Source organism: Euprymna scolopes, chromosome 30 (genome assembly GCF_053919585.1).
Source record: "Euprymna scolopes isolate OS-2025 chromosome 30, ASM5391958v1, whole genome shotgun sequence".
Taxonomy (NCBI): Eukaryota; Metazoa; Mollusca; class Cephalopoda; order Sepiida; family Sepiolidae; genus Euprymna; species Euprymna scolopes.
In genome coordinates, this window is record NC_136511.1 from 81,847,640 (window position 1) to 81,873,471 (window position 25,832).

Sequence of the window (25,832 nt, forward strand, 5' to 3'; positions counted from 1 at the left end):
CTCTCTTTGGTTTTAAGACATAAAGTAAATTTCACAGTGTAGAAGGATTATTTGATCCTAGAGATACTCATAATCGTACAGCAAGTTTTTGTCTCTCCCTCCAAGGCCAGAGGTTTTGATTCAGAAAATAGATTAGAAGAAAATATATGAAATTATCATAAACATGATAATGTCAATATTTTTTCTATGGAGATAAATACTTTATATAAAATATAATTAGCTAATGAAGATAAACAGAATAACAATGATAAAACTTTATAAACTAATTAAATCGGCCAAATGAGTTTAGATAATGAAAGCAAGTAGGATGGCAAGATATCTAAATTAAATAATTGAATAAGGAAGGTAAGTATGATATATCTCACATAATATAGTATTTTATTGTAGAGTGATAAAACCGAGCATACATCTATATTATATAATTAGGTGTGAAGAAAAATTTAAATATTAGATTAGGAAACAGTAGTGGATTATGATATAACTTCTAGTTTGATTATAATGTTTAGAAATGTTAAATTTTAGTTTGCTAATTTATGGGTAGGAAAGATAAATTTGTAATAGTAATCGGATTTCAAATATTGATCTAAAAATAAACTGTATCTGTATATGTTGAAACAACTGATATATATATATATATATATATATATATATATATATATATATATATATATATTCAGGTTTGAGATGTTCAAAGTCGGGACTAATGAATACAACTATGTTAGATAGTGCTCAATAACAAGAGCAAAATATTTTTTTTTTATCTGAGGGTAAACAGTTACATATGGTCTTTTTCTTTGTGGCGTCGATGGGTTCCGGGTCGCCTGAGGAAGTCTCATTGACTGAAACAGATGGCTGTTTGTAGCGACCATATGTAACTGTTTACCCTCAAAAAAAAAAATATATATATATATATATATATACATATATATATATATACATATATATATACATATATATATACATATATATATATATATACATATATAAAAATCTTTAAAAAACTTTGGAAGGATGAGATGTAGGTAAAATATTTTCTCATGTTATTCCTTATAAGGGAAATAGATTCCATATTGTTTATTGTTAAAGTGTTTTTATTCGATACGTCTGATGAAAGGCTGTTCTTATGAAAATTTTCAAACGATATAAGGTTTGAATCTGTCCAGTCTTGAAACAATCGTAACTAACGATGAAATACACTATTGGTCGCTATCAATCTATTTCTTAGTGTCATGATTTTGGTAATATATATATATATATATATATATATATATATATATATATATATATATATATATATATATATATATATATACATACACACACACACTGAAAATTATAGTTGCAAAACAGACCAATTCTACTGATTAGGCACAAAGATCTCAAAAGTGTGAACATTGAAGGTGAGAGTGCGGGAGGAGGGGGGGGGGGAGGTTATCATCTTTTGTCTATCCTACTCTTAGCTGATGGTTTCCCTTCGTCTCAAAATCACTAGAGTCCAGGTTGTTGTTAAGATGGCCTTTTTTCCCCTGTTGGCCGAGGTATAGTTTTTGTCCTCTAGAGTTCTAGGAAATCAATCCTCTCCGGTCTTACCTTTTAGGGGTTTATTGCTAATCGCTTGAGGCGCTCCTACTGGAGAATACTGACAGGGCTGCCCACACAATCTTTTCAGACCAGAGTGTCCTTTCTCTAGGACATTGGCTTTTCAAACCCCCATTTTCCAGATCTTATGTCACATGTTCCCACTGTAGAGATAAACATTTTTTGCTCGAAGTCCAAGAATTTTTTTTTTTTGCCCGCCTCTCATTGTAACAAGGTAAAATCGACTTAACAGTTCCCAAATACTTAACAGTCCCAAACAATTTTATTATATAGTAATGGTTTGTGATCAAACTTTAGTATAAAAAGTGTCAATGTTAAACATTACAATAAAAAAATGCCTTTTCTTATCTTACCTCTAACCCTAAGTTAGAGTGGCAATGGAAAAAGTGTGAGCAATGTCGATGTAATGGAATGGTTAAAAATCAATTTCAACAGACATCAATTTATAGTATTGAATCCAGGTTCGCCCCCCCCCACACACACCTGGTAAAAAAGTGGTTGGGGTTGGCAATAAATCAATCCTGAAGGAGGAGTTAATGTCTTAGGACCGAACAGAGAACCATATACCACTTAAATCTGAAAGCCTATGTCAGTATAGGTATTTATATACGTTCAACCATAGGAAGATGTGTCAAGGTCTGGAAGGTGGTGTTTGAAAAGCCAGATTACAGGAGGTTCACTGGCCCACACACACAAAACTAATGCTTGGCCAACCCCGTCGGTATTCAAAATAGGAGTGCCTCAGGCGATTAGCCTGAAACTAGCCCCTTTTCACAGTGACAAATTAAAGCATGGGATTCATGGCAAGTACTCAACTGAGCTTCAATCTATGGTCACTCCCCTCTGTAAGACGTTCACAATACTCGTCTAGCTACAACCACTGTCAACAATTTCCTCTACTATCTCTCCGTGCCTAAATTTAAACGCAAATTCCATCAACAAAGTTTCATTTCTAGAATTGCCCGGCCGTGGAACTCTATACTGCAAGGCTGCTTTCCAGCTGATTAAAACACGGTCGTTTTCAAGTCCACCATAAACAAGTTCTTGTGGGGCCGTCCCCTTAAATAATCAAATTCTACCCAACCACCACCACTACCGATGATTACGCTGTTGTCTCACCGACCACCTTACATGATTAATCCTTATCTTCGAGTGGCCTTCAGGCCTTGATGATTCATGTAAAAAAAAAAAACTTTTGGAATAGCGCAGAACCATATTTACATCATCATCACCTACTTAAGATACATATATATCCTCAATTACTTTAACAATTTGCGCAGAATAGTTTTTTTCCCTCTCTTTCTCACTCACACACACACACACACACACACACACATAGTTTTCTCAAACTGAAACAAAGAAATCAGCCCAAACAGTGGGACATTAAGTGCATATTTAACAGTTCTCGGCTTTTTCCATTCTCGCTGAGAATCGTTGTCAGCCCGACGAGAGTCGGAAATACCTTGACAGTATCAAAACGTGCCTTGTCAGGATAAGGTACGGTCCAACTCTGCCTAGAAGATGGATCCTCCCAGGCAGTGCCTCGTCAAGGATTTGTTATTATTATTACTGATTACCTGAGGCGCGAGGAGGCGCCCTTACCGACGGGCCTGCTATTGGTTAATTTTGTACACATCGAAAAGTACCTCTCTCGGGGAAGCTGGTTATCTTCGCCTTTTGGCTTTGTGCCATAACTTGCTTTTGGCAGGAAACAGGTAACTAAAACTAACTTTCGGGCTAGGAGAAAAAAATTTAGTACCTTTTCCCAGGCATTACCTCTCTTCAGGGCAGGTAATTTTTGCAGCCTGACCAGAGTGACCCTTCTGGGGGGAAAGGGGCAGGATTCCCAATTATAAACTGGCCCTGTTCGTAATCATTGTACTGTGGAACTGTGTAAACAAATCTTGGATCAGGAGGAGGAAGAGTCCTTTTAGACAATTAAAAAAAAAATTTTTTAAATAAATAAAGTCCAGAGTGATCCTTTTGATGGAATTTGCTTTTTCCCTTCGTTAAAACTGGCTTTATATCGGTCTTTACTCGCGTGGGAAAACAAGTAAATAAAAACTTTAAGGGTATTTAAAAATTACTACGTATTTTTTTTTCTGCGATATTACAATTTATTTTACATTGAGATATGTAAGAAAAATAATTGCTCAGGTGAATTACGATGTCATGTATATACACACTTCAATAATATTTACGCATATATTTCTTGTACCATCATTTATTTCAATAAAGTTCAATGCATGAACACAGCTTAGTAGCACTATACAAATATACTTATGGAAAGTGAGCTACAGTTCGTGTAGCATCTCCGTAGAAATTCATCAGTCTAAATGCAACAGCTGAACGAATTCCTTCGAGAAAGACACACAAACGTTTCCGTTTGACTCACTTGCCATAAGTATATTTCTATCCTCTTATATAGGTAAAAATGACTTTTAGCGGTCCCTATAAATTAATGGTTCCGAATGATCGTTTAATTTTAAAAAGATCGAAATTTAAAGTCATAACATACACTTGCCTTTCTTTAATTCTATCACTAACCATATCATCGAAAAGCAATACAAAAAATTAACGAAAAGATAAATTTAAAAAGAAAAAAAAGCTATGAGCGACGTGACTGTATCGTTAAAAGTCAATTTCGTCTCGATTATAGTATTTAGACTTGATATTTTGGCTTACGAGCAAAGTACGGTATATTTTCTAACACTACATTTCATCTTTCCTATCCTTGGTGAGTGAAGTAGAAATCCTTCTAGACTGGGGCAGTTTTCATTCTTTTTTTCTTTTTTTTTATCCCAATCCAGAATGACCCCTCTTCCTTTTTGGAGAAGAGGAAGAATGGGATTTTCCTCCACATTGAAAACCGACCTTAGGGATTTTTGTCCGCGGACTCCAAAATCAACAAATATTAGAGCATTACTGTAATTATCTGGTCCCTGATGATTTTGCGGTGGGAGTTTAATTCTGTGCAGTTCTAGGAGGTCCATCCTTCCAGACCTTGCCTCCTCTCTTCGGGAAGGGGTTACTTTATTGTTAATCGCATAAGGCGGGGAATGCCGACAGGTCTGCCCAAGAACTTTTTGCAGGTCAGAGTTACCTCTCCTCGAGGGTGATGGCTTCTCAAACCCACTTTCCGACCCTGATGTCATGGTTCTAAGCAGTGAGCGAGAACTATGAAGAGTAACACCTGACCCTGTGTTTAACGTTGCCTCCTGATACGGGGGCAAGTCAACAGAGACAAAAGAAATAAAAGCGTTTCGACTGACAAATAATAATTAAGAATTTACCTGAAATGTTTGCAGATGTGGGAGAGAACGGCAGAATAGCTTGAAGCAAAAAGCAAAAATAGATGAATCCAAACCGCCTGGACATATCCACTCCACAGGTAAAAGTAACAGATATCCTTACATACGTAGCGAAATGAATTTTTAAAAAAAGTTCCAGGTAAATGTAGGCAGGTAAAGGTGATCCTAAGCATTCATTTTTTTTTTTTAATCACATAAAAAAAATCCCTTAAACAGAGGGACGAAATTTAATAAAATAGTCCTTTAAAACATTAGGCAAATCCATAAATGTATAAATCCTTCAGAATTAAAATCGAGGGGGCAGATATAGATGCGTCCCGGTCCCCAGCCAAGGTGTGTATGAGGAGGAATGTTCAGTGTATAAGGATTAATAAAGTTGAAAAGGTGTTCAAGTCATTGTCTGCGGGTGAGGACTCGACTATCCCAGGAGGAAGGAGAGAAATAAGTAGCGATGTAGACACGGCGCGTCATATGCGCGTTGGGTGTGAAACGACGGGAGGGGGGGGGGGTAAAAAAAAAAAGAGGAAAAAATCGAGAGAACTATCTACACTTGGGGCATGAGAATAAGCGATGTAAGTGGCGATGGTCGGGCGAGCGGACAGACCGGCATATCGGGTGGAGGTTGATGAGTATTATAATTATTTACAAGATGTTGACGGTTGACACCTGGCAACAACGGGCATTATCTCAAAATCCACCTGACGATGTTGATGGCGGATGGATGGATGGATGGTGTAGGGGGGATGATTGTTAAGGAAACGGGGGGGGGGAGTTAAACAATAATAATAATGAGTCACACTGAAGACTAGATCAGACTCAAACACAAAAACTGCCGCTGCTCACCTGAGTAACGGATATGTTAAAAAGTAAAAACACGATATATTTGTATCCACATAAAATTAAATATTTTAATAACATTTTATGCATCGATTTTCAGTATTTACTTCAGAAGTGCTCAATACGCGAGTAGAGTTAAGGAATAAGTTATGAAAATATATATGGCAATTAAGCTATACAATCTTCCGCGTTTCATCCCCGAGAATATATAAAAACAACAGGTAACACGAATTCAATGCATTTTGGCCTGCTAATTCCTTACGGGGATGAAACACGAAGATTATGTATAGCTAAATTGCCATATACTTTCATAGTACACACACATCTATCGATCTCACACACACACACATATATATATATATATATACACACACACACACACGTGTGTGTGCGTGTGTATTGATATTCATATGAAAAACCCTTTTCTATTAGTATTTATTTGTTTCCCCACGAAAGAAAAATGTGATACAAGGTCGTTTTTAATGTGGGGTTAAACCAGCTCCCCAAAAAATAGATAAAAGGGGCCCTCTGGTTGGGACCAAAAATAATAATTGTCTCGGTATAGAGGGTTTCCCTTCCATTGACAGAGACTTTGTTATATATGGGTCATGGAATTGAATTCATCTGCAAAAGATCTAGCTAATTTGCATATTTTTTTAAACATTCATTTTAAATAATTCCCTATTAGTTTTTTCGGTTTTCTTATGGGATTATCATCTTTAGTTAACTATTACGTGTAATTATATTCATGCAGATATTCTACATGATTTATATTTGCGTAAAAAGGTTATAGTAAACACAACTCTCATATATATATATATATATATATATATATATATATATATATATATTTGTTTAAAAACTTTTGCCTCCCAAACTCCTGTCAGTTTTTGGTCTACAGATATTAAACTTAATATATAGTGTATTCGAACCCATGCGAAACTTTATATTTGAGTTTTAGCCGGGAAAAATCGGTGCAAAAGTGTGAAAACTAAAAGGTCGAACGACGACATTACGAATATGCATGCGTAACGTAATAGCTATTGGTTCATGTTTTAATGTTTAGCCTTGCTGTTTCCACTTAATTTCGTTATTAAATAAAAACATCTGATAAAATTCGATGACCATTGTTTTGTTTCTTCACATAACGTAGATAGTTTACAAACGAACTTTTCTCAATTTTAGATGCATACTACTAACCTGATTTAGTAATATACAACGAAAACAACGATATAAAATTATTTTCAATGTCTAAACAGATTTTTCTTACATTTTTCCATAACCGCGATCTCTATAAATTACCCGGAAAATCTTTACATCGCCTTATATTACATGTGGCCTTTTTAAGTTCGGGAAAGATTACATTATTTGAATCAGGAAAGAAAAAAAAAGTTTGTAAAATCAGTTAATTTTTGTAAAACAAAATTATTCGCAAATATCTTCTCTCCTCATCACCAGCAATGGATTAAATGGTATTAATACTTGTGGTCATATTCCCTATTGTTTATAATAGAGTATACAAATATTATGATTTGGAGTTTGTTTAGGGAAGTAAAAAAAAAAAAAAAAAAACAGGAAGAGAGATACTCTTAGAATTCGCATTGTCTGAAACACTCCCACTGTTGCATTTCAGGAGTTACCTTTGAACGCCCGCCCCCCTCCTATTTTAAAAATCACGTGTGACACGCCAAATAAAGGCAGTTTCAGTTAAGTTTCGACATGAACGGAGGTGTTATGTTCGTCTCTAATTTCAAAGTATTTTTTCCTAATTTATTCCTACAGAAAACATTATCTCAGAAACTCATGCTTTCTCTGGCTAAATCCTCATTGTGAGGGGATTTGGATTAATTTTCAGCAGCGAACTTGTAAAAGAAATTACAGATTCGTCTTAATTCCTGTTATGAACTTTATAAGTGCCTTTCAAACAATGCGGTTATACGAAAAATCGCTATTCTCACAAAATTTTTATTTGCCTCAGTCAAGAAGGATGCGTTACTTTGAGAAGGCAATTACCAGTCCTGAGGGCACGCAAAGCGCATCGCTTATGCAACTACAGATTGAATCGAAAAATCTATTCAATGCTAAGTGTTTTGGCATGGAATTAAATTGCGAATTTCGCATTTTCAGGGGTCATCTCTGGATTATCTCCACAATATCGACTAAAATAAGAACCGGGAGCGGGTTTAAAAACGGTGAGAGGTTGAGAGTAATAGACAGAAACTTAAATGGGCGACAACTAATTTTAAATTACGGGTAATTAAGACAGCTGGATTTTAACATGGCAATCCAATCCTAAGAAATATTGAATGTTTTAATGTATTTCACGTGAGTAAGGCAAGCAAAAAAAAATTTCCCAAACAGAATTTTTTTTTTTTTCTTTTTACAAAAGGGTCACCACTTATCAAGGCCCGGAGGCCACTCGAGGATAAGGGTTATTGAGTGTACAGTAGTCAATAGGATAATTTCTTAGTAATCGTTAATAGTAGAAATTTGGTAAATTGGATTATTTAATGGGACGGTTCATCAAGAATTTGTTTATGTTGGACTTGAAGACAACCAAATTGTAGTCAGCTGGGAAACAGACTAGCGGAAGAGAGTTCCACAGGCGTGCAGTTCTGAGAAAGAAGCTTTGTTCATGGAATCTTGGAATCTACGTTTCGATTTAGGCACAGAAAGAGTGTGGGAAATTATTGACAGTAGTTTCAACTAGACGGGTGTTTTTCGTGAAAGATTGGCGAGGGCGGACCATAGATTGGAGCTCAGACGAGCATTTGCCATGGAAATAACAATAAAGTAGAAACAGGCTCACAATGTCTCTTCTGTGAGAAAGAGGTTGCAGGGAAGAGAAGAGGGCATCACCGACTAAGCTATGGAGTCTACTTTGAACGTCAAGGCAGGATAAGCTGCTTCAAAGCTCCTACCCAGACGTGGCAATAGTACTCCATCATTGCCGTACCTGGCTTTTATATAGGTAGAGAATTGTATCAGGAGTGAGATATCTACTGGAGCGGTAGAAGGATCCCACCATTTTTCCAGCGATTTTGCACCACTTATGTCACCTTAAAAAGATTAAAAATAAAGATATATTAAACCTTACGCTTAGAATCCTTACTCCACTGTTGATAAATTCATTTAAGAGGTTTTAAAAAATTGGAATTCAGAGAATCTTGTTTTAACACTATGGAGTAAATCCAATGTAAATTCCAAATATTCAGAGAGTTCTGTCCTCTTTAAAAAAATTTTTTTTTAAATTAAATTTGAGGAATATTTATTAATTGATGTTTAATACCTACCGTACGTTGAGGTAATTGCACCAACTTAAAAAAGTGCTCTTTAAATGCGTGATTGCTAAAGGAGCACTTTTAGCTAGTTGGCACAATTAACCCAAAGTACAGTACTGTTAACATTTCATAAAAATCAGAGGTATCTGGATTTTTACAAAGGGCTTGCATAAAATTAAGTTTAAACTAAATATAGCCCCATATTAACCCAGATTAGCAACCGTCTTAAAAAAAAAAAAAAATCATAATGCTCGGCTAATTAGTTTAGGAATTAATCTTGTATATACAAATATAAACACACACCCACAAAGAAATATATGAAATAAAAATAAGTTTTTTAAACGGTTTTATGGCCAGACAAGTTCGTCCAATACACAATTCACACGACAATGCGGCTTTAAATTCACTTGTAATTTTTCTTGTTTTCCTCTCTCTTCATCAACATAAAAGTTAATTATATTAAAACATCAGACACTAAAAGCAGTGTTTAATTAATAGTTCAAATGTATCACCTACCTGAGAATAGGGATAAAGGAGGCGTATAAAAACAAAATAAAATGCAAACAAAAAAATATTCTAACAAAAATTTATAGTTGGAGACTAACATTGTTGTGACATGCGTAAACAGTTGTGGATTTAAAAAAAAACATCACAAAAGCTCAAAAGTTTTAAGGGATGGCGGTCACCAAACGAATGAATCAGTAGTCCCTTTTGTTAGAGGTACACACCCCACCAACTTCTGATACTTAATTATTCCCGATCTGTAGGCCACGGACTCAGTTTTAGTGCACATTTTTATAAGAGAGTACTATTTACAATAATTGGGGTCGATTGGGAGTTCGAAAGAGTGATTAATCATCCATAATAATCATTTGACAGTGGAGATGTATACAACTATCTGCCTTCATATTTTGGAAATTATCATTATTCAGTATAACTGGATAAATGGGAAGCGCCGATTGTATGATCAATGTTCTTGTCTGTGAGAAAGTGTTTTTGTTTTTGTTTTTGTTTATTTGTTTTTTTTGGGGGGGGGGGTGAAATAAATGTGTAATCTATTGTGTAATCTCACCTGTCTGTTTAAATATATGTATGTATGTATGTATGTATGTATGTTTAAAACTTTTGACAGAGGCGACGGATTTTCACAAGATCGGTATCATTTTGAAGCTCGACGTCTTGGACGACAAATATAAAAAAATTGGCCAAAAACATTAATTCCTTCACCCTTGACTGGACAGTTTTCTACAAGAAGGGTCTTCTTTTTTTTTTTTTTTTTTTGCGTTGCCATTTTTGCAAGTCATCGTCTCGGTGGGAATGACTTTACTAATTTCAACATTCCGAACTTCCCGTCACGTCATGAAGTAGGAGTAAGACGTCAGTTTTTCTTTCCCTTTCTTTTCCTCCTTCATGTCACTGGTTCAAGGCTGCCTGCCTACTACTACATGGTCATTCAGTTTGTGATAATCCATAACAGGTCACACTTTTCCTTTATGTTAAACAATTGGGATTAGTAGGTTAATCCCTTTGAAGGAACAAGCTTTCTTTCAGGGTACGGTATCCACCATCTGTTGTGAATCCAAATTCACAATTATAGTCCAAACGTGTTCAGGCATGGTGTATTCAGTTGTCTGATCAGCTGTTTTGACGATCACTTGTGCAATCACTTCTAGATCGCAGTCCAATTTTTCTTAGTTGAGTTGAATGCAACATCAAAGTTGTGTCATTCTGTTTTCACTGTGGCAGCAGCAGCAGCACTAACACTGGAAACTTCATTTGGGAAATTGGTCTTACCATGCTTCTTTATTGAACACTTCCCAACAGACAGGTGACATCAATACTATCAGGAGATTGAACCCCAATAGATCTCCATCCACGGTCAGCATCTCCACCACTATGGGGATCCTTTCATCCACCTGTAGATTAACCTTTGTCACTCTCCTATTGTTCATACTCTTTCCATCAGTAATCTGCACTTCCGTCTTGCATTCATTCAGTGGACCACAAACCAAATTCCTCACAAGAGACTGTGTGCACCCCAAATCAATCAATGTATCATGCATCACTTGGACACTCACACGTACCATTGGCAGATTGGTTTTCATTTTACTTGAGGCAAGAGTGGCACTCACATCTCGTCTCTGTTTGCATTTTCTGGATATTTTGACATGATGTGGCTGTCCTTTTAGCATCTGTAATATTGGATGATTGGCTTATGGTGCTGCCTCAGTCATTCAAACTGTCAGTGCTTAGCTAGATGATTGGGCCTAAAGCAATTAAAACAATGCAGCTAGTTCCGTAGGCTTGCTTAGAGGCATATTTTTTGTGACTGATAAGTCAAAAATGGCAGCAATTCTTTCATTGTTCATGACGGCCCTTACTCGACTGAAAATGCTTTCCATCAGGATATAATCACTGTCGGCAGATGTACACAACAACTCTTGGCTATAGACAGGCAGTCCAGCCATGAATGCATACTTTCACATCTGGCTAGAGACTCCTCCAAACAGGGTGAAGAGTTTCATGCCATATAGAACTCATCTACGGACTCATCCGAGCAGCATCTCAAAAACTACTTACATACTTTGCATGGGTCAAGTGCAAAGGTGCTGTGCAGCACATCTTTTAACTGTGTCACATTGGCCTTATTTACATCCAACAGTTGCACATAGATGTCACATGCCACTATCTAGTCACAAGGGGATTACTTGCTCGACCCTGTCAACTCCCAGGAGTTTGCAAATTAGGCCCACTCTTTCCAACCAGTGTACAACAGACGTTGCTCAGTTATATTCCACTATGAGTTTTAGGTCAAACCTTTCCTCAACTATAATGCCGAAATAACTAGTGTTGGATTTTTTTGTTTCACTGTCTTCTACTTCTGCCTCTGCTTCTACAATGGCAGCCGACACTGAAGAACGACATTGGGATTTACCCAACACAGAAACCAAAACTACTCAGAAATTCAGCATTTCATGCTCCAAGGTTCATGCTTATGCAAACGAGTATGGGCTTCACTTTCGGTCGAGTTGTACAGTGCCATTTTTTTTGTGTCCACCGCCAGGATGTTCACTGTCATATAGTCTACATAATGGCAAGCCAACTACAGAAAAAACTCACTTTAAAGATAGCAACCAGAATAAGGAAAACAAATCCCCATTACCACCACAAAAATCTTACACTATGTTGGAAGATTCACAAGTCATTATCCTCGACAATCTTCCAGTGTGGTGTCAGATGTTATTGATGGGAAGATGGAATCTTTCTCCAATTATCATCTTTAAAGTGAGTTTTATATCCGACTAGCCTGGTTACCCAGGTGTTTAGTGGTGTGTGTTGAGCACAAAAAAAAAAAAAAAAAAGTGGTAGTAGGCAGGCAGGATCGAACCCGTACCACAAAAGAGGAAAAGAATGTGAAAAAAAAAAAAAAAAAAGACAAAGTCTGTTGCGGCCATCGCCAAACCAGAAGTGGCGAATGTTTAAATTGAGCTAGTAAATCTATAGAGGGGATGACTTTCGAAAATATTGGCGAAAAAAGTGACTCCTCCTTGTAGAAAAGTGCCTGGTTGAGGGTGAGGGAATTAATGTTTTTAGCCAATTTTTCAATATTTGTCGTCCGAAGGGTCGTGCTTTAAAACAATACCGATCATGAAAATCGGTCAACATACATACATACATACATTTAAACAGAGAGGTGAGATTTATATTATAGATAATATTATAGGGATTAAAATATCAACTGATAATTTAATAAATAATGTTATGGTAATTAAATTTGACTTAATAAATTCTATTAAAAAGATTAGAGTTTAAAAATAAAATTCCAAACAAAAAATAAGTCACAGTTAGATTATAAGGTACAAGATGGCCCAAAATTAGCCATCTATTTTAATGTTAATTTATATTTAAAAAGATTTAAGACACCCAGTATAAAATTTATCAAAACAAGGGCGGTAACCAAGTAACATCTTGCAGTGTTAATTGTTTGCTCTTTTCCATTGTTTGTGAAAACAATTAAAGTTTCGTTCAAAGCAGAATCTTTTGTCAACAATTTAATACATTGTTTTATTCCAAGGTAAGAAATCAATGAAATGATTGTCTGAATATTTAATTGTATTGCTGATTGATTACCAACAATAAAACAAAAGAGGATGATTTCTAGAGTTACGTCCATTGAATCTTAGTTTAGTTATCTTCATGAAAAGGGTTGTCATGAACTAATACAGATAAGTACACTATACACAATGCCAGACTTTAATGAGCATTTTTTTGTTTCATCTTTACACAATCTCGCTAAAAGTTAGTTTCTTTACTAACCAGTTAATGTGCATGTAAACTTTTTTGTGCTATCTTATAAAGTTATCTCTCCTTGGTTAAGTAATCAACCAGAAGAGGGCGATTTTATGTGACAGATTGAAAACGTGGGTAAAAATGCAGGACTTATTGGGTTATCATGAAAACTGACAGAGTCAGTGTTTTAAAACGTAATGGAAAATGACTTGAGTCGAAAATGTTCAACTTCGAAATTTGTAACTTTCCCATAATCAAATCTTGTCCAACTTTTAATATGATGTAGAGTAGACCCAATCTGATATAAAACCACAGATAGAAAAAAATTGTTGCAATTTTTTTTGTGGTTGGAGTTTGGTTTAGTTGTTTTATAACATATCAACCCTTTTCAGATTATTTAATGCCGAATCCAGTTATTTTGAAAATAGTATTCATGTTGCATCCAGTTATTTTGTAGGTGTTTTTCTTCAAGTTCTTTGTATCTTCAATTGCTAGTTTATAGTGTTTGGTTTGGTTGTTTTATAGTGGATGTTATTGTTTTGTTCCCTGCAGAACAGGAGTTTTGCAATGGGAGAGGGAAAAGGGTTACACTATTAATGTTTGGTACATTTTAAGTTAGAAAACTAGTTAGGAAGTGGGGAAGATAGAAAGAGAAGGAGGAAGAAGGAAAGGGGGGAAAGGTGTGTTTTTGTTTTTGCAGAAGATAATTAAGTTTTGCAAAAGAAAGCAGACAAACAAAAAGCATCAATGTTACGTGCATTTCGTCTCAGGAAGCCAATATCTTCAGACGGCCTGATCTGGTAGAACCAGTTGTGGTTTAAGTACTTTGGCGCTATATTGACTAGCAGATTAGGGTAAGATAAAGGTACAAACTTTAAAGAAGGCCAGCAGCAAGCAAAACCACATTGAACACAGAGTGAGGCAGATGGTGCTGTTAACAGTATGATGTTTAAGTGTCTTCAGAAAAATGGCTGTCAAGAACCAAGACACATAAGTACACTATCACGATTTCAAACTTTAATAGACATTTGTCTATTCAATTTCATCTTGACAAAACCGTTGAAGCCAATTTCTGTAACAAGAATGTTACTATTTTCATCATTTAAAAAACAACAGTAATAGTTGGTGTGGTATTAACCCTAGGCAAGATATGTTAGCTTCACATGTAATATGAAATTCACAAGCTGTATGCATATCTTCATCATGAGAAGATGACATAGTGCCTAGCATTCCCAAATGGTCACCCACCTGGTATTGGCTAGACTCTACATTGCTCGACTTCTGTGATCTAACAAAAACTGGTATATCAATGGGATTATGCCAGATATTGTTTTTACGATGCAATCTACCATTTTTTTTTTCAACCTTTGTCTACCATTTTTTTTGGTGCTTGTACAAAAAGTTGACATTGATTTTTGTTTTTAAGATTTCAGAAACAGGGGACATAACTCAGATTATTTTAGCAAGCCTATTTTAGATTACTTTCAAATTCAGCTTATTGTTCATTATTTAATCAAATTATTATTTTCTTAAAAATATTTTTAATATAAATTTAAACTGGAAATTATTCACATTTTATGTAGTTTTTGTTAATTAAATTGGTACTCATACACTTATTGCATCGCACTGAAATAACATTTAGAAAGCTATTCTTAACATTGGGAGGGTGTTTTGTAACTATACTAGACTTTCATCTAATAATTTAATTTGATAAAAAAAAAAAAAAACTTTCTTGTTTAATCTTTCATCTTTCTTTGTACAAAAACCAAAGATTTTTTTGGTGCTATTTTATTTGCTTGCCGTTTTAAATGACAGATGGTCATAAAAATCTTAGCATTATTCATTGCATAGACAAAGTACAAAATCTACTTTGCAATCTACTGGAGGGTGATCACTTCTCTTCTCCACACTATCAATCTTGTAATACATTCACAACAAGAACATGTATATTACGACTTAAAAGAACTTTCCTTTTTTCCTCTATGTACTAGTATTAAGCAGGATTTCCATCAACAGTTTCTTCCCAAAAGCTTAGCATCTGTAGAACACATTACCTGCATGTCTGTCTTCAAAGTAAACAAATGTCATAATTCGTCACAATAAGTAATAAAATTTTACTCATTTCATTAATATTTTTAAATCGTCTCATAGGTGTTCATTAAACTCGCAGCTCATCTACCTTATTAACCTTTAGCATCCTGTGGTCTTGATAAATGGTGACTTATTAGTAAAATAAAAAGCATGACCAACAAGATTGTCATATCAAACAAACGTAATACAGAAACAAAAGAGCTGAAAAATTAATTTAGACCCAAGGTAAACAGAGCTAAATATTAGAAAAAAAAACAAGGGAAGCATGCATGGTCCTCCATGAGTGCACAGTGAACGAGGCATAAAAAAAAATGACTAAGTTCAGCATTTGCACACACACCCATTTAGCCCCGAAAGTCATCAGTCGTCGTCAAATACTGGTCAAGATCAAAGTGTAGTATCTGTTCTTCAGATGCTGCACTTCTATTTCTTGTTCTCTTTCGGTGGAGGAGAAATCCTTCACGGCTGAGACAATTTTTATTTTTGTACCTTTTCTCCACGTTAAAAAACGACCCTGGTGTCTAACTCTGTCCCGTGGGGAGGCATAGTAAATAGGTACTGGTGAAATTGAACAAACTGCAGTTTTAGGCCTTAAATTTGTAAATTTGCATTCTGCACCATGCAAGAAAAGAAAGTTAATCATTTGCCTGGCTTCTTCAGCATTTCGTTAGTCTTGACCCCCCCCCCCCCGTGGGGAGCCCAATCACTTCCTGGGACAGTCACATCACACACACACATATATTTTAATGGTGTTTCCTTTTCTTCTCGAGCTTTCAACTGACTTATGTTGTAAGAAAATAGTCAGATGTTTACTATTTCTCTCAAACTCTCGAAAAATAAGATATTTTCGTGCAAACACCAGCATATTTGTTATTCAAATCATGTTTCCCATATAGTGGACCAACAGAAACGCTGACACCATATTGGACATGAATGGCTAGTACTTGACTTGGTGGAGTTGAAAATCAACTTGGTTCACAGCGGATCAAATGTAGCTTGTCAATGACCTTGAGAAGTTTCAGTTTAGTTCTTCAGTAGAAGAGGAAAGATTACTCATAAAAAATAAAGAAAAACAGATGATCTTTTTATTTTATTATTTTCTCACCAATCAAGTCAGAAAAAAATATATAATTCAAATTCTTACCTTCCATTGCAAGTTTTAGTGAACATTTGGATCCAAAATGAAATTTCTATAATTTCCTCAGGACAAGGTAAAAGATATCTTTTTCCCCTTTTTTTTTTCTTTACACAGGAATCACCACTTATCAAGGCCCGGAGGCCACTCGAGGATACGGGTTACTGGTTATACATTAGTGAATGTGATTTTAGCGTAGTAAACATTAGTGGAAATTTTATAAATTGGATTACTTAGGGGGACGGTCCATCAAGAACTTGTTTACGTTGGACTTAAAGACAATCAGATTGTAATCAGCTGGAAAGCAGGCAATCGGAAGAGAAGTCCACAGGCGTGCAGTTCTAAGAAAGAAGCTGTGTTAATAGAATCTACATTTAGGTTTAGGCACAGATAAAGAGTGTGGGAAATTATTGATAGTGATCTTGGCTAGACAAGTGTTTTTTGTGAAAGTTTGGTGAGGGGGGAACCATAGACTGAAGCTCAGCTGAGCACTTGCCATCAAAATAACAATAAAGCAGAGACAGGCTCGCAACGTCTCTTCTGTTGGAAAGAGGTTGCAGGGAAGAGAAAAGGGCATCCCTCACTAAGCTACAAAGTTTATTTTGAACTCTGTCAAGGCAGGATAAGCTGCTTCTAGCAGCTCCTGCCCAGGCTTTTATATAGGTAGAGAATTGCATCAAGAGTGAGATATCTACTGGAGCAGTATTTTTCCAGCGACCTTGGCAATTGATTTGATATACGTGTTCCGTTTCAGGTCAGGAGTAAAGGTCAAGTCCAGAAGCTCCCCAAGACGAGAGCCATTCATTTCAACTGATGCCAGATTAGCATCAGAGCATAGATGGTGTAGAGATAGAAGCTTGGTTTTAGATGCATTAAAAGTAACCACCTACCTCTTCCCCCATTGTACCACATGCTCAAGATCAGAGGAGAAAGAATCAGAGAAAACTTGGTCGTTTACAGTCTTTGATGCGCTACCATAAATTGTAGTGTCGTCAGCATAAATGTCTACGAATGATGTAAGGGTGTGATTTGGAAGATCATTAATGTAGATCAGGAAGAGAGTTGGGCCCAGGATAGACTCCTGAGGGACTCCAGCATTAATACTGAGAGGAAGATTAAATCTGGATAGCATAAAGCCATACCAGCAGCATTCACCCAAGGTGAGTTGAACTACTTTCCCCCAGAGGAGGAAGTTTCATGGGAATATCATGTTCACAAAAGGTTCCCACTCACATCTATTATATAAATCTCACCTGTCTGTTAGTGTGTATGTACATTACGCTAAAACTTTTGACACACGCGACCAACACTGACAAAATTGGTATCATTGTCACCCCCTTCAGCCGGTCGGTTGAGACGATCGTCGACCTCAGAATTCCTCCACTCCAATTACGGCAGCCTGAAAACGACCCGACTCTAGCGGTTTGCAGCTCACTATTTTCGTCCTTCCAGTGACCACTGCCGGTGATAATTCTTAGCCGTTTTAATGTTGCTGATATGGGATAGTGACAGAATTATCAGTTGATCGTCTAAATTTATACTCCGGACCTGTCGTTGTGTACTCGCTTACCGGCAAACATTGCCGATAAGAGAGCCGTGGATTTTAGTGTGGTGAAAAAGGAAATTAAAATGATTCCACACACGAATAAACAATTAATCTGGGTTTATTCATAATAATAATGGTCTAATAATATTTCAGAGTTTGAAGGAAGTTGGCTGTAGCTATTTTAAAACGGTAGCTTGTGACTCGAGTTCGGATAAGTTTTTCGGCCATTGGAGATACGTGTTTTAAGTCAAAAGCCCTCTCTGCCCGACTTTAACACCATCTCAATTCGCCAAGATCGAATTCTCTCTTCTCCTCTCCTCTCTTCTGTTTACTGTGTTCGAGGAATATATACATATCCATCAATGCCCTTTAAACATCACGAGTTTGTATTTGTTTACAACAAGAAAATCTGCCTTTCATCAGCTTTCAAACCTTGTTTTCTAAAATAAACAACCACCTGTCATTTCATCTCGAATTCTGTGTTTGAAAATAAACAGCCAGCTCACTCCAAACTCTGACCGTTACAACAATAAGTATCTCTTGACATACTTTTTCCTTTGTTTGTTCTAACCTAAGAGTCATTTGATCGTCCTATTTTTTCGTTCTTTTGGCTCTTTCTCTACAACAGCATATCAACCCCATAACTTGGTTACATCGTTTGAAAGTTCCGTCTCTTGGGCAACAAATACAAATATCAAAATTTGTCCAAAAACATTTTTTTACCATCAACTGGGCCATTTTAGACGAGGAGGGGTCACTTTTTTCGTCAACATTTTTGCAAAGTCATTCACGCCTCACGACATCAACGTACACATAAAACACGTTATTTCAAACACCCGTGACATCACAAGTCACGTGGGCGAGATGACTAAACGGTTTCCTTTTTTTTTTCACCTCCTTTTCGTCTTCACTCTACAGGTTTGAGCCTGGCTACTGTGGCTAATTTTTTTTTTTTTTTTTTTTTGCTTACAAAATTTTGCTTTCAGTTTCACTTCTGGCTGATGGCACCTAAACGACGCTCTGCCCCCCCCCCACCCTTGTCAGAATTTCTTTTTTTTTTTTTTTTTTCATTAAAAGCTAATTTTATGATCAAGCAACCTACCGCCCCCCCCCACCTCCCCATATTTTTTTCTTTTTTTTTTACAACTGGGCAATGCCAGACGCCCTCCCCCACTAGTGTATAATAAAGAGAAGTGTTCAGAAAAGGACATTACAATAGTATGGTCATGTTAAAAGGACAGAGGAGTTCTTGAGGTAGTAGATGTAGAACAGTTAAAGCAGCAGAGTCAGTTGGCAGGTTTGCAAAAATGTTGACGAAAAAAGTTACCCCTTCTTGTAGAAAGCGGCCTAGTTGACGGTGAAAGAATGAATGTTTGTGGCCAATTTTTTGATATTTGATGACCAAGAGACTGAAATAGCATGTTGTAGTATGTAGGAAAGCAATCCTATAGTAATGTGTTCTACAGACAAGAAGCTCTTAAAAAAATATTTTTCATAGCAATTCTGCCCGACACTAGGAACATAGGGGAAGAAAAAAAAATTAACCCCCCCCCCCCGCCGTTGTGATAGCTAGACAAGTTTTCAAAGTGAATGTCTTACAAGGAGGGACAAGTAATGATCTTGATCTAGCACTCTTTGGGGATAGAATAGAGAAAGATGAGCAACATCTCTTCTCTAAGAAAGTTAAAGACCAGAAGAGAGCATCCTTAATTATATTGCAAAGTCAAATTTTGTACTCTTGTAGCACCTCCATAGATGTGGTACGGTAGCAGTAATCTATAGGAATAACCAATCAATCATGCCAACAACTTTCTCAGTTTTGAATCTTACTATATCTAGCTACACTGATGAGACGTAGAGATGATGAAAAATGTTTGGATTACTATATAATTATTTTTATATGCATACAAATGCTAATGTTTCATGCTTACGCAATCATCAGTACAGGAGATTGAGATCAAAGCTGATCGGAGGATTTGAACCCGCAACAAGGCCACCTTTGGTTCCATTAGCATGGAACGTACCCCAGGGCCACCTTTCATCATATATTCCAAAAAATCAGAACAAATCAGTGAAGTCGGTTTCAAATTCAAAGAAAGGAAACCTAGAGTTGGTTTCTTATGTATTGCAGAAGATCAGGACAACATGGTGTGCTTTTATTTTTAATTTTTCTTATAATCAAGCACTGTTGAGGTTATCTCCCACTACCTTACAAAAAAGAATTGAGTTCTTTGCATTAAGAGTATCGTAAAAAAAAAAGTGAAAGTAAATGAATAGTATCATTTAAATACTATATCATGTCTCATTTCCTGTAGTAGATTCGTTTGTTCAGTTGGTAGAGCAGCAGGCGCCAACCACTTGAGTTCCGGTTTCAAATATTGCTATGTCCAGCTGCACTGATGGATTGTAAAGATGATAAAAAACCAATGTGTACATAACTATATTATATTTATTTTTAAAATATTTTTTTCCAATTATTTCAAAATAAAATCATAGCAAAAAATCTTTTATACAATTGTCTCAAAATAAATTGATTTTAAAACTCAAATCTGACCTATTTTTTTCTCTATACAAAATTGTTCGAAACCATAAAAATAAACACGTTATATTTTAGGTCAATTGGTTTGAAGAAACTATTCTGGTATAATTTTTTAGAATAGAATCTAAAAAAGATCATACACTATATATATATATTTATTTGTTAATAATCTCTAATCGGCAAACTGTTATCTTGCTTTTCAATTTGTTTTGCTACTTGGAAATTTAACCTATAAAAATTGTAATTTTTTCTGTTTAAATATATTTACTTGTCTGATATAGCCCATATAAGCATTTCTGTAAGTATTTACCTCTTTTTAGTCCATAATCTTGATTTGCTGTTATGACCTTTTCATATCCTCACTTTGATGTGAATCATATATTTAAATGTTTCTACGTATTTGATGTCTAATCCCAGTGCTGATGTGATTTTAATTAAATAAAAAAAATTTCTATAATCTCGGAAACGACCGTACATCGATTTAGTTGTTGATGTTTGATTCTTGAAAAATAAGTAAATGATTTCTCTACAAATCATTTTACCTTTTGCTTCATATGTATAAGTTTGGAAAATATATAAGGCAATTAAGCTTCATAGAATTTCCGTGTTTCTTCCGCATGAGGATTGGTCAGGCTAATGCATGGAATTGATGTGGCTTCGTGTTTTTATATATCCATGTGGTACTGGGTTTGCTAGCCAGCCAATCAGATTCTTGGTTACTCACACACCCATTTATTGTAGCCAATGAGCACACACCTATTTCTTTGTTGTTTTAGAGAGGATTTTAATTTGGATGCTTTACATTTTATACTAGAGTATCTGTTATGTATTTTTTTATTCATTGATTATCATAATTATCATTTCTTGTTATTAGTAGTACTAGTTCATTTGTTTTTTTCTTCATCCTAAAGTAAAGTTTATTTTGTGTATACATACGTTTGTTATTTCACTCCTGCAGTTTAATAAATAGGGTTTTTTTATTTTTGTTTTTTTTTAAGTTTAGGATGGCTAATTTCTCATTCAAACAGTCAATACAGGTCGTTTAGATTTCTACATGTGCTGGCTTGCCGTACATATAACGATGTTTTTTAAATGAACATTAATAATTTTTTATACCTGCAGACACTAGCGTTTCATGCTCACATAATCATTAGTGTATAAAGTGATAAATACCGCAGGTTCGGAGAGACTTGAATTCAGTCACAAAATTACCCTTGACTTCATAGACTGATATTCTATTTCCAGGCCACCAGAAATTAACACAAGAATTGAAGGAAATTAAGTATCTATGAATGCCAAAACAACAGGCATAAACAGTTAAAGTATTCAATGACAGGAAGTCAAAATGTCTTTACAAAGTTATATTTGACACTGAAAAAAGTTTTACATGAACTTTAACAGGACTTGATCACAATTGATATAAAAATAACACTAAATTTGTTACCTCAAAAATAAAAATCACTTTTGAAGTTTTCTCACTAGTCTCCTTCCTTCAATGGAAGTCAGCAGAGATCAAATCTTAAATAATCTCAGTTAATTCGTATTAACCAATGAAAATACAGATACTTCATTGGCTTTCCTTTTTCTTATCTATGTAGATTTGCTTATCTCAGAACAAATCGTTATTGATCCTCATTAGTAGCTTATGATGCAAATGTTCCATTAATTTTTTTAACTATATGCCAGGGAAAGATGGATCCTTTTATGGCAGAGATGAGGAGAGCGTCTTTGCAATAACCATCTACCATTCTCAGTAGTTCCTCACATCAATTGGTCTGGTTCTGCCAGATCAGGCTGTCTAAAGATACTGGCTTTCTGACCTAAAATGCACCAAACATTGAAGTTATTGTTTTTTCCTTTCTATTTGTAAAGCTAAATCATGTTCTGCAAAGCCCAAAACAACAATTTTCCTCTACAAAACAACCAAACTAAACAACATGAATAAATATTTAAAGATTTGAAGCATAAAAATTTTTAGCAAAATATTTGGATTTGGCATTAAATAATCCAAAACGGGTTGATATGTCATAAAATCAAACAACAAATAGATTTAGTGGCTTCATGCTTTGCCTGGTGAAATTTACACACACACACACACACACACAGTTCAATCCAAGGTAAGAATCACGTCTGCTATATGTGTAAACATAAATAGTTTTAATTCTGAACCCTCCAGACTTCCATATTTTAAAGTCGTTCTGCATTTTTTTTTTTTTTTTTATGAAACTAACTTGTGCCTTTAAGATTATTTTCGTTTTTAATTTTCTTTCATGATACACTTAGATGAACTTTACATAGCTTATGACATATCCTAGCCGAGTCTTTCTGCACTACAAAAATTTATTCATAACCTAATTAGTAGTTTTTATGTCTAACATAGATAGATGGACAAAAACTGTATTTGTATAAATGTAAGATTATTCTTTTTATCCTAAGAAATACCATGTAACCATTTTTTCTAAGTGTTAAAAAAAAAAAAAAAAAAAAAAAATGACATCACGAGATAGAAAACATCTCAAGTTGCAGTAAATAATTTGGCAGGTTTCACCTTACAATTTTTTTTGGTGTCGTAAAATTGAATGAAGTCCAGAATTCATATTACATGATGTCATAGTTGCATTCAATTGGTTGCAAGTCAATGGAAGACGAAAATAATTAGTTCCAACTGATAACTTTAACAAATGAAAGATTGCCTGTTGCCAACATGGGAATGACCATGTTAACACTGAAAATATTTGAAATTGCAAAGAAAAAGGGTTACAAATATTTTCTTATACACATCCAAAGAGACCCAGGCTTGTCTTCAGAAGGAGTGGTTCAACATTATACCCTCCTCTCACTGCCCCCCTCCCCAGACCCGCTGGACTACTTCGTTTGGTCATACGTCGAGAATATCACCAACATGACCTCCCACAACACCAAAGCCAGCCTGATCACCACCATCAGCTGAGTATTTGCTGTGCTCCTGCTGGTGCTTGTGGAAAAGGTATGCTCCCAGTTCCAGACGCATATCGCGGTGGTGATTGAGGCTGAAGGTGGCTACATTGGATAGATGTCAGCTCTACTACCTAATCATGTTAGCTGAATTGAGTTTTTCAATAGAAGTTTTAAAATAAAACTGTAGGGTTGTTTTCTTTAGGACGACAATTTTATCGTTCCACCCTGTATTACTAAATTGCACATACATCTATACTGCCTTGTCCGTTACCCATTTTAAATTGCACACACATCTATACTGCCTTGTCCGTTACCCATTTTAAATTGCACACACATCTATACTGCCTTGTCCGTTACCCATTTTAAATTGCACACACATCTATACTGCCTTGTCCGTTACCCATTTTAAATTGCACACACATCTATACTGCCTTGTCCGTTACCCATTTTAAATTGCACACACATCTATACTGCCTTGTCCGTTACCCATTTTAAATTGCACACACATCTATACTGCCTTGTCCGTTACCCATTTTAAATTGCACACACATCTATACTGCCTTGTCCGTTACCCATTTTAAATTGCACACACATCTATACTGCCTTGTCCGTTACCCATTTTAAATTGCACACACATCTATACTGCCTTGTCCGTTACCCATTTTAAATTGCACACACATCTATACTGCGTTGTCCGTTACCCATTTTAAATTGCACACACATCTATACTGCCTTGTCCGTTACCCATTTTAAATTGCACACACATCTATACTGCCTTGTCCATTACCCATTTTAAAGCTATTAGACACTACAATCTTAATACAGACTGACCTCAAGGTGCAGAATTAAAATTTACATATGTTAAGGCCTAAAACTGTACCGTTTGTTCATTTTCACCAGGATTTGACATCTCTTGGGGACTTTTGGTGCTAAATGAGGGGGTGACAAATGCTGAACTTAGTCATTTTTTTTATGCCTCGTTCACAATATTAGATATCAATAAATACTCACAAAATTTCAGTTTCATTAAAGTATTTGAAAGTTTTTTTTTGGCCGGGGGGATGCAGAACTTCACATTGGAAAGTTAAAATGTATCAGATTTGCATCGAATTTGATCCATAGTTATTAGACACCAGTTAAGCAAGTTTCTCTGAATTTTAATTTCTTCTTACGGCTCCTTAAGCAGAAACCTTTAATTTTAGACATTTTCTGAAATCAAAATCATGTAGATTTTAATCAAAACTGGAATAAAGATTCTGAAAGTAAGGTTAAGTATCATAATATCTTGATTTTAATCTTTGAAAGGGAACATAAAAATGATGCAAAACTGTTCAGTTTGTCAAATTAATTTGCCCACTCTGGAACAAGTGCTGTCATGCAAAAGCTAGCTTCTGGTGTTATCAGATCAGGCTGTCTAAAGATATTGGCTTCCATACTTAAATGTACCAAACATTGATGTTATTGGGTTTTTTTTTTTTCTTTCCTTCTGCAAAACTCAATCCTGTTTTGCAAAGTCAAAAACAATTTTACTCTACAAAACAACCAAACACCATGAATAAATATTTGAAGATATAAAAAATTTGAAGCATAACGTTTTTCCAAAATTCAGCATGAAATAACTTGAAAGGGTTGATAAGTTGAAAAAAATTAGCAAGTAAAACAAAAGCCTTTTTCTATCTCAGCATGAAACTATTTTAAGCGGTGAGAGGAAACGAGAAAGCAAATAGGAAGTCTGAAGTCAAGTAACCACCTATCCTCCTCCCTCTGCAGATCATGGGTGTACACAAGTCATTACTAAAATCCACAATCCCATTGTACTCTGGAACCTATATGGAACGGTTAATTTGAACATTAATGAAAAAATCATGACATTTGTTTCTCCAAAATGTTTAAAATGCAGAATTTTTTTTTTTTTTACATCTTTTTCAGTTAAATTAACTTAAAAACATGAAAAAAATAAAACACCAGCAAATCTCACTCCCTCTCCTTCTTTCAATGCATGAAATAAAATTGCAAAGTTGTCAACATCTTGGGAAAAGGAAATAGGATACAAGAAAATTTGTTTGTTTCTTGGTTTAAGACAAATTTGTGCACAATCCACCTATAGAAAAAAAAATTAGGTGCTTGATAGGAACTTGGGTAGGGTTTGATTATGTAAGAGGAATCCTTAACAAGAACTTATTTACATTAGATTTAAAAACGACTGTTATAGTCAGCTGGGAAGCAGCTCCACTGTATTATGGTCCACAGACTATTTTCACTTAAA

At 35.4% G+C, this 25,832-nt stretch overlaps 1 protein-coding gene across 2 annotated transcripts in view; it reads right to left on the reverse strand.

Moving 5' to 3' along the window:
• Positions 1 to 25,832, reverse strand: part of LOC145254854 (protein crumbs-like) — a 402,139-nt gene that overhangs the window by 291,788 nt on the left and 84,519 nt on the right. Inside the window, exon 1 of one of the 2 annotated variants that reach the window (XM_080113705.1) lies at positions 4,893 to 6,480. The exons of the other annotated variant lie outside the window; for it this stretch is intronic. Within the exon in view, the coding sequence (XP_079969831.1) occupies positions 4,893 to 4,977 (85 nt within the window). The 5' untranslated portion in view covers positions 4,978 to 6,480. Of the gene's footprint in view, positions 1 to 4,892; positions 6,481 to 25,832 lie in introns of those variants that run through there. 2 annotated transcript variants of the gene reach the window in all.